The sequence below is a fragment of the Xenopus laevis genome, chromosome 3L (assembly GCF_017654675.1).
Source record: "Xenopus laevis strain J_2021 chromosome 3L, Xenopus_laevis_v10.1, whole genome shotgun sequence".
NCBI classification, from domain to species: domain Eukaryota; kingdom Metazoa; phylum Chordata; class Amphibia; order Anura; family Pipidae; genus Xenopus; species Xenopus laevis.
The window spans coordinates 135,757,921-135,768,183 of NC_054375.1; the positions used below are offsets into that span (position 1 = coordinate 135,757,921).

A 10,263-nucleotide genomic window follows, 5' to 3' on the forward strand; every position below is an offset into this window, starting at 1 on the left:
CCTGGGGGGGGGGGGGAGTCCCTTCTGGCATTTGGCCCTTACCCTGAATATGATCATGTAATGGAAGAAACTATAACTCTATAATAAACTATAATACTTTTTGAATTTCATGAAAAAGCCAATGAGTACAAAGTGTAGATTAGGCCAGACGTTAGTTAAAATGATGTTACTGTAGAGTACTGGGAGTACTAAGTACTAAGTGGAGGACTGAGAATCACAGAGAACAACAGAATGTGCCAAGTTAACATGCAATGCCAATTTTACTTAGAAACGGCACAGCAAACTAATTGCAACCACTAGAGGTGATTAAAGAGGATCACAATGGCTTTGTTTGATATTCTTTTCAGTGAATGACCCTCCTGCTGTAATTTTCTCTCAAGCAGAGGTGTCATCAGTCTACCCATCTTCTACTTGTCAGTCATTAGAAATTCACAAACAGTGTTGTTCCAAATAGACAGCCCTCACCCAGAGACATTAAAGTGACAGTCAAGGGCCAAGGATGCCTAGTCTGTGCAAACAATGTCACCCTCCCATTCTCCTCTTCATGTGGATCAGCAGTGAATCCTGACCTGTGTCCCGAGGGAGCTCTGGTGTCTAAAGATGTAGGCAGCTACTCTTCTGAGTAACATATTAACATGTCTAGACTAATTGTTATTTAACTTGAGTTCTCCTTTTAGTACTGCATAGTATTGTAATGGTGCTCGTCTTTCTTGTTCTGCTTTCTTGTGGTAATGTCGATATTACATCTTCATAATTAAAACAAATATATGATTCATGTCAGGTCTTTCACTACCCAGCATCATAAACTCCCTAGAATATATAACAGCAATCATTCCTATGAGCCTGCTACGGGCTTAATATGGAGCAGACCTGTTTTGGTTACTGGGAAAATAATCAAAAAGAAAATCTGTGGAAACAATAGAAACAACCAAGGATCGATTTCAAGTTTGAGATCCGAATTACAGGAAGGCCATCTCCCATAGACTCACTTTTAACCGAACTATTCAAAATGTTAAAAATGATTTCCTTTTTCTCTGCAATAATAAAACATTACCTTGTACCTGACCCCAGCTAAATTATAATTAAAGATTATGAGAGGCAAAACATTCCTATTGGGCTTAATTAATGTTTAAATTATTATTTAATAGACTTAGGGCACAGGCACACGCAACGACTAATCGCCTCTGCTTCGGGCGACTAATTTGCCTTCTGAGGAAACTTCAGGCGACTTCAGAAAACGATGCACACCGAGTGCCATCCCGTGATTCAGATTCTAGCTGGCGGGAAGGCTTTTAGAGGAGATAAGTCGCTCAAAGTAGAGGCAATTAGTTGACGGTTGACTAAATTTCCCTAAATCTTTACGTGTGTCTCTGCCTTAAGGTAAATGGAAATGTACCTCCTTATCCAGAAAATCTCAGGTCCTGAGCATTCTGGATAACAGGTGGTAAACATGTTAATGGAAGATTTAATTACAGGTGAAAAAGTCTAGGACAGAATACACAAAAGCCCTGCTTTAAATTTTATTGATATTTTTAAACTGTGAACAATACAAAAATACAATATCAAATACATTGATTCTTCATAGCAGAAGACACAGGGATGATCTACAATGTGCTACTGCTATTGTGGTAAAGTCCTAATGGACTCCATGCTCTTCACAGAGTCTATCTAACATGGCAACAACCCTGTAACAACGGATTTACGTAAGCTTCTGGATAGTTTTCCTTAGTCCCACTACCACTCAGTATTTTGCTCTGGATCAACCTTTAAAGCTTCTGGAACGTGAAGAGGATTTAGCACCCAAAAGGTGCTCTTTCATAAAAGGAGAACTAAAGCTTAACTAACAAAGTAGGCCATAAATGTTGTACATTATGTTTTGGGCTTCTGTACCAGCCAAAGGCAACCACAGCCCTTTAGCAGTAAAGATCTGTGTCTCCAAAGATACCCCAGTAGCTCCCCATCTTCTTTTCTGCTGATTCACTGCACATGCTCTGTGCTGCTGTCACTTACTGAGCTTAGGGATCCACTCACAATATACAGTACACATAGAATAGAAATGTCACAATATAAGGCTGGTTAGTAATTAATACAGATAATTACTACATGGCAGCACAGAAACCAGTGCAATTAGCATCAGAATTTAATAATCAGCCCTGTAGCATCAGCTTATATTACAGGCCAACCTCATTTTCTGCTGGATAATTAGTGACGAGCCCTAAGCTTAGCTTCTCAACAGCTGCTCAGAGCCCACTGAGCATGTGAGTGTCACAGACACTTTCCAAGATGGTGACCCCCTGTGACAAGTTTGAAGTCCTGGATCATTGCTGCTATTGACAAGCTGAAACTTTAGGCTGGTGCAATAAGTTCAGTATATAAAATGGCAACATGTTCCATGTGAAAAATAGTTCTTCCGTTAACCAGGGCAGATTCAAATCCTACCACCCCCCTGTAATATTGAAACTAGAATCCCACCCTATATTATAAGGCAACCCATTATTTATTGTTCCTCCCTAAGACCCCCCACCTTGACCAATCAGTACCTGGGATTAAGCTAGCCATAAAAGACTTTTGGGTTTGCTTATGGTCATTAGGTGCAAGAATGAAAGCAGAACCATGCCATACACAAAGCACCAGATTGCCCACTTCAGAGGTGGGATGTTTAGTGACCTTTTGGAGGGTATCTAACACTGACATTGACAATGTTACCCTAATTAAATCATACACAATGGAATGACCTGTAATTGTCAATGTCCTGCTCTTGTGCCCATGTCCTGCCTGCAAGTTGTTTCAGGTGGTGTTGCATTGTGGGTAAAAACACGGTGAATAATACGAAAATTGGTTTGTGTAACAATAGGGAGATTTAGAATGTGGGTGGGCAGCTGTAGCTACTGACTCTTCTCCCAGGGACTCTCTGACATACATTCTACTCCATGACATCCACTTAGCTTAAAAATAGAAACAAAATGGAGCTATGGGATGATGGATTAATGTGGCCCGTCTGGTCTGCAGGCTTTTAATATGCAGGCCACTGAGTAAAATGGGAGAGGATAATTCATCACTCTCTGTACAGTGTGTAAATTACAGTGCTTACAGTAAGTCATGTCCAGGGGGATATATTTAAATTTAGCAGATAATTAACATAATACAGGTCCTGGAATAATTTGCCATTTTTATACCTGTGCCAAGATCTAAGAGGTTGTCTATGCTTCTTATGCATTACCTGTAATACCAGGGTTTCCTTTACTGCTAGCAGCCCCCCTAAGCTTTAGCTCATTGGAAGAAACATGGAGCATGGGCATTTTAAGGGGTTCAAATTATATTCTATATAATACACAAAAGCCATGAATATCTTGTAAATTATATCCTTATAAACGGTGAGTTCTGATGTCATCAGTTATAAACGGTGAGTTCTGATGTCATTTCTGTCACATGACTCACTGAAATTTGCGTATTATAATAAATAAAGTACCCCCAGTTGCAAAATATGAGGATATTAGAAGTTACCTCGGAGTTTCATGACCTGTATAAAAACACTCGGCCTTCGGCCTCGTGTTTTTATATGGTCATGAAACTCCTCTGTAACTTATAATATCCTTATATTTTACAAGAGGGGGTACTTTATTCACTATATTATAGAATAGCATGTTCAACCCCCCTGCCCCCATGAATTGCCCGAACTCATCTCTTCTGTAAGTACTGAATTATGGTAATAATAAAACAGTGCCTTGTACTTGATCCAAACTAATATATAGTTAATCCTTATTAAAGGCAAAATAATGCTACTGGGTTTATTTAATATTTAAATATTTTTTTTAGTAGACTTGAGTAATGGAGATCCCAGTTATGGAACGATCCCTTATCCGGAAAACCCCAGGTCCCGATCATTCTGTGTAGCAGGTCCCATACCTGTTTTGGAAAACATCTATCTGCATTGCATGTGGTAGGGAATACACTTTCTTCTGTTTGCATCCATTAGATATAGCATGGCTAGCTGGGGAAGACTTTTTATGCAACACCCTTTTAGTGCTTAGTTGAAGGGAGGAGACACCAGGTTCCTAGTGATATTTTTAAATAATGGTTGTTGTTGTATTACAATACCCAGCATCCTCCCACAGCCTTGCTCTATATGGGGGGTATCACCACTCAAAATGGCCATTTGGGACTCACTTACCTTGTTTGGAAGCGGTCTTAAATTGTCTGGAGAAGAGGATGGAGTCAGATGACTTAACAAACTGATTTATTTTTAGGGATATTGGCCAAACCTGTGTGAGCAGCAGTATTCTGAAACCCAGGGATCACATGGAGAGGGTGGCTGTTCATACTTATGTGCATCATGTGCATTGTATTTCTTCTTTTGTATTTCCTATTCTGTTATGGCCATGAATGTTATTTATTTATAGACTCAATGCACTGGTAGGTTACTCCGGCTCAGGATTATCAGGGCAGGCTCAGATAATGTTGGATTTGTATCTGTAATATGGGCATTCTGGCAATTAACTGGTCAATAAAGGGCAATATGTATGAGAGATAACTAGGGCAGGTTCAAGCGGTGCAGAACTGGTTAATAAGTAGTGTAGGATGATCCGGTGTTGACAAAGTCCCGTTTGTAACTAATATGTGGAGACTTAGCTAACAGATGTTCAGGTTAGTTACTGATAAAGAAAAGTCTGGATGAGAGATAATTAGGACAGGCTCAACGCGATGGCTGCAGTGCGGGTCACACTCAGTTGGTACTGTGTTAATACAAACCTGTGATTGTGAGTAAAGTAAGTACAGAACAACGGAGAAATGATCAAAGACAGCAAAGTGGAATGCGATTTTACCCCTTTATTGGCTGGTATAGGGCAGGGGACCACAAAAGCCACCAATACATTCATCAGCTGCTCTCTATTGCCCTGCAGTGCCAGTCTTCAGCATTATAAAGGATTTAAAGGTGTCATTAGGAGAAGGGAACAGAGGAGAACATTCAAATAACCCTGCCAGCCTATTGGCATTCAGACACAATGTGTCACCAACCCACAAAGGGATCAGCCTCACATGTACCCTTCGCTGAGGATCAAGAACTAAGACTTCCTCTTATTTCACCATGCAAAACCTGGGAGGGGTGAAAGGGCCAGGGCTGGTTTGCTTGAAGCTGGTGTCCAAATGCTGAACATGGAGGGATAATCTAACCATACCATAGGTGACAGTGGGGGGGGGGCAGGTGTTAAGGGGTGGAGTGCTCTGTATCACTCAAGTAATGAAGGGATGGAGTATGGTGATTGGTTGGAAAGGCGGGTCTAGTAGCTGGGAAACCATTATTCTTTTGACATTCTATTTTTTCTTTTCTTTTTTTTCACTTTCCTCTTCTGCAGCTTCATCTCCTTTGCTTTCTCCTTCCTCCTCACCTTCTCCCTCTGCTTCTGCTTCACCCTCACCCTCTTCTCCTTCCTCTTCTTTTTCTTCTCCTCCCTCTTCTTCAGCCTCCTCTTCCTTGGCTTCTTCCCCCTCTTCACCTGCACAGACAAACACAGTATAAAAATAACTTGATAATGCCGGGTATGTATCATTTATAACGGCGCTGCTAAGAATAGAGGCAAAGCAAATCTTATGTGAACCAGATATTTTTGATACTCCTACTGCTGTTATATTGTGTTAAAGGCAAAATATACCTTATATATAAGCATAATTCTGTTCTATAGATATTCAGTCACTGCAATGCTCCTTTTTATCATAGGGGTTGTGCAAGATGGTATAGAAAACCCAAATTCTAATTTTGAGCTGCCACCAGAGGTGACCTGGGCCATTTTGGCATGAGGGAGTCACTCTGTAAAACAACACTACTGCTCGTGGGGGGCGGGGGTTGGCCTGGCCATTCATTTTCAGAAACAGTAATATATTTCTGGACTGAACTATTGATTTTACTTAGATCAGGGTTGTCCAATGACCCTCCAACTAAACTTCAATTATCTGTATTCCTCTACAAACAAAGGCCTACAGTGAATGACCCAGATACTTGTGGGGAAGACAAACAAAGAATGTGGCATGTGTTAAAAATAGTTAAAAATGGACACTCTGAGGGTCTTGCCAGCACAGTAGACCTGATGTGCCCACGGTACAGGGTTTCATAAAAACTATTTTTCTTCATTGGTATTGCGTGCACATTTCACCATGAAATACAGATGTTTAAAGGTACTGAAAGGTTTGCTTGCTTATTGGTATAGACTTACCTAATGTCAACAGCACATGGATTCATATAATATAGCAATACTACCTGATAAATGAGAGTTGTTCATATATCTTAACCAAGCCATACCTTCTTCTTCAGCCTCCTCTCCGCCTTCTCCCTCTTCCTCTGCAGCCTCTTCTTCTTCCTCCTCTGGAGCTTCTGCCTTGGCTTCTTCTGCTCTAGAAGACTCTATGGTCTCCTCTATGTCAAGCTGCTCCTCTTGGACATGGCTGGAATAGTATGTAGGGAATGCTCGGGAAGTCATATAAGAGCTGCTCTGCAGACTGTAAGCTGAACGGCCAAAAACAGGGGCACTCTGCGTGTATCCACTAGTGATGGCTCCGACCCCAGAGAAACTCAGTCGGGTCTCCTCCCCCTCAAGCAACTTCCTTCAACCAAAAAAAGAGAACAGGATCGGGACAATGAGACAAGTAGATGAGGCAAGTATTGCACCGAAGAACATATTAGCTCATTGCAAATACATCACAGAACTAACAATGATAGTTAAACTGGTGAAAGATGGGTCATGCCAAGAGGGGAAGACCCTGCAAATTGCAAGAAGTGTAATAATGCCAAAGAGGGCTCAGACCGATATTCCATTTACATTCATGTAAGAGGCACATGTCATCTTTACTGAGTTTTTTTTAGAGGCCAACATAAAGAATGGAGAATGATTTGGATTTAGGGGAAGAAAACCCTTATCCTGGCTATGATAAAACTAGAAAGAACTAGATATGAAGTACAGTAAGCGCAAGAGGATGAATGAAGTCTAGGTGTCACTTGTATTCAACCCCTGATATAAAGAATTACAGTTCCCAGCATCCCCCTTGCCCAAAATGTTTCCTTGTGCCTTAAAACACATTTTCTACACTAAGGGACAATACGGCTGGTATATCAAAAGATAAGGTCACAAGAAGACAAAGGGATTCAAACCAGGGTCTCCAGTTTAAACTTCATTGGTAGAACTACTACATAAACTTAGACTCCATTGTGGGGGGGGGGCTGACGTTCTGAGGCAGGTGGTATATTGTACATCAAATTTTGCAGGATCAACAAAACTGTGCGTGTGCATTGAGCTGAATTCTGGTACCTGTAGGCTGCAATTTCTATATCCAAAGCCATCTTGACATTGAGCAGGTCTTGATATTCCTTCAGATACCTGGCCATTTCACTCTTGGTGTTCCTCAATTCTTCCTCTAATTTGTTTATAGCATCCTACAGAAAAGACATTGCCATTCTTTAGCATATTTAAGACTCAATATACCAACAAGACGTATTTCAAACAATCTGATCCATTACACCCTGGAGAGGTAACAATCTGCAGATGGGAGCCTACACTGCTCATAGCACTAGCTCCAGAAATGTCACCTTTAATTTAGCGATGTGTTGCAAATCGGAGATTTATAGGAATGAGATATGATTTATAGGGCCTTAAAGGAATGGCAGGGAATTCTAGACATCTGCAGGTAAGGAGACCCCCATATCTCTTTAAAATCAAAAATGTTAAAATTCTCATGTTGAATGGCTAATAATCAATGAATATGAATGCATGAAGTGCAGTGCTGCATAGAAACAAATATGAATTCAATATGTGTCTGCATATAGGGGTGGGGCGACCCTGTCTAGAAGCAAAATAGTTCTTTCTGGCTAATAAAATGCACAGCAGGGACAGAACCTGGGACTTTGCTACACAGTGTTTTTTCCCCACAGTTTTGCTTATGGGAAATCTCTACAGAATAGAAAGATTTGTTATGTAAAAAGAATGTTCTGGACCTGGGGTTTTCTGGATAAGGAATCTTCCTGTAATTTAGATCTCCATACCTTAAGTCTACTAAAACATCAATTAAACATTAATTAAACCCAACAGGATTGTTTTGCATCCAGTAAGGATTCATTATATCTTAGTTGGGTAGAAGTACAAGGTACTGTTTTATTATTACAAGGAAAAAGGAAATCATTTTTTTTAAAATCTGAATTATTTCATGATAATGGAGTCTGTTTGAGATGGCTTTTCCGTAATTCGGAGGTTTCTGGATAACGGATCCTATACCTGTACTACAAAGCTCTGCACCAGCCTACAGCCTTGTGATTTAAATATCAGTTATAGCCAGATGGCTGCAGATTGGCAGCACTATCTATCTTGTAGGGGGGGGGGTCCATTCATTGCAGCCACTCCAGGTTCTAGTGCTTTTGGGGCAGTTCTGTGCAGAGAAAACATGAAAGAACCTTGTGCGGCCCATGGATTTGTCTCTTTTCTGGAATGGCCGTAAGGTTGTGATAGTGTGTTGAAAAAGGCAAAAAGGTTTGTACGCTGCAGTTTTCTAACTTTGACTTGAAGCTTCTATCATCTGTGAAAAGGTTCCTGGGAGTTATAGAGCAATGAGAGGTATGTTGGCTGTTAAATTGGGTCACTGCAGACAAGGCTACCCAAACCCCATTTTCCGATTTGGGGGCCCTATACAGCTGCAGAATGCTTGGCCCCTGCACAGTAATAGTCAATAGTGCTAAATATTGATTTTCATGGCCCCCTATCTGCCCTGGGCACAGTAGCACTAAATGCAGCCCTGTCTATACTGACAGCTCTACCCCTACACTCTGCAATAGATTCTATGCCCATCCATTGTGCTGAACTAGTGTTAGAGTAAGAATTCCATATTATTATGTGCAGACAACCCCAGTACCTGCATTCCTGCGATTTCCCCGCTCTGCTTGTCCTCCAGTTCCTGGATCTGCCTCTGTAGAGCTTCATTGACCCCCCTACAAGCCTCTATCTCCAGTCCCTTGGCGCTGAGCATCCTGCGACTCTCGGACATCTCGTCCTTGGCGGCTCTGACTGCGTCAGTGTTGCGGGCTGCGCTTTGCGTCAGGACGGTGAATCGCGACTTGAACCATTCCTCGGCGGACTGCATGTTCTTGGCGGCCAGTTTCTCGTACTGACCCCTTATATCCCGCAGGGCAGAGCTGAGGTCCGGCTTGGCCACTTCGACTTCGAGGGAGACCTGCGCGTATTGCACTTGCGACTGTAGCTGCGACAGTTCTTCCTCGTGTACTTTCTTCAGGAAGGCGATTTCGTCCAGGAGGCTGTCCATGCGCTTCTCCAGCTCTACCCGGGCCAGGGCTGCCATGTCGGCCTCTTTCCTGACATCTAAGAGTCTGGCCTCGGAGTCCTCCCGGCTCATCGCTTCCTCCTCATACCTCCCCTGCAGGACGCGCAGTGCGTCTTCCAAACGTTCGCGCTCGTTGCGCAGAGTCTGCCGGTCTCCAGAAGCCTCCTCTTGCGCCAGGCGCAGCTCCCGCACTTCCTTTTCGTACATGTCCCGCAGCCTAGAGGGCTCGTTGTGTTTCTGGCGCAAGAGGAGCAGCTCTGCCTCCAGGACCTTGTTGCGCTGCTCCAGTTCGTGCACTCGCTCGATAAAGTTGGCGAAACGGTCGTTGAGGTCCTGCAGCTGCACCTTCTCCTGGGTGCGCACGATTTTCAGGTCGCTGCTGATGGCCGCTACCTGCGACAGGTCCATGGTGTCCACGCTGGGCAAAAAGGAGGAGGAGGAGGAGGAAGAGGTGGCGTAACTTCGGCGCATAGTGGTGGAAACCAGCGGAGAGTAAGTGGTTCTGCTGGGAGAGACATAGCTGCTCCTGATGTGAACCCGGGGGCTGCTCTCCACCACCCTGCGCTTGTACGGAGTGTAATACGGGTCGTAACTATACGAGCTCATGGTGCCGCCGCTGCTGCTGCTGCTGCTGGAGACTGAGGGGCGCGCGGAGCCTTCTTATATGCTGCGGCGAGTTTGGTGCGCATGCGCGGTGCCAACTGTTCTTTATCATTCAGCACCAAGGACAGAGCAGTTGAGCTTTTCCTGCAGAGATGCCGGTTCCATCTAAATGCACAGCCGCCCCACAGGCACAGACACTTCAGCTCCATAAGTAGGAGTCACTGGGCCCCTAAGAGTCTTTAAATAAGACTCTTAGGGGGGGAATGTACTTAAAGTCGCAAAGAGCAAAACAGTTTGCGCCAATAAGAATAAAAATCCACATCTCTGCAATGTAATATTGTTCCT

The 10,263-nt window shown here is 43.0% G+C and overlaps 1 protein-coding gene across 1 annotated transcript; it reads right to left on the reverse strand.

Annotated features, from left to right (window-relative positions):
• Positions 1-4,845: 4,845 nt before the first annotated feature.
• On the reverse strand, positions 4,846-9,929 carry nefl.L (neurofilament, light L homeolog). The gene is given in 4 exon segments (NM_001087945.1): positions 4,846-5,495; positions 6,296-6,597; positions 7,299-7,423; positions 8,890-9,929. Coding segments are annotated over 4 exon segments (1,641 nt in total). The 5' UTR covers positions 9,922-9,929; the 3' UTR covers positions 4,846-5,313.
• Positions 9,930-10,263: the final 334 nt, after the last annotated feature.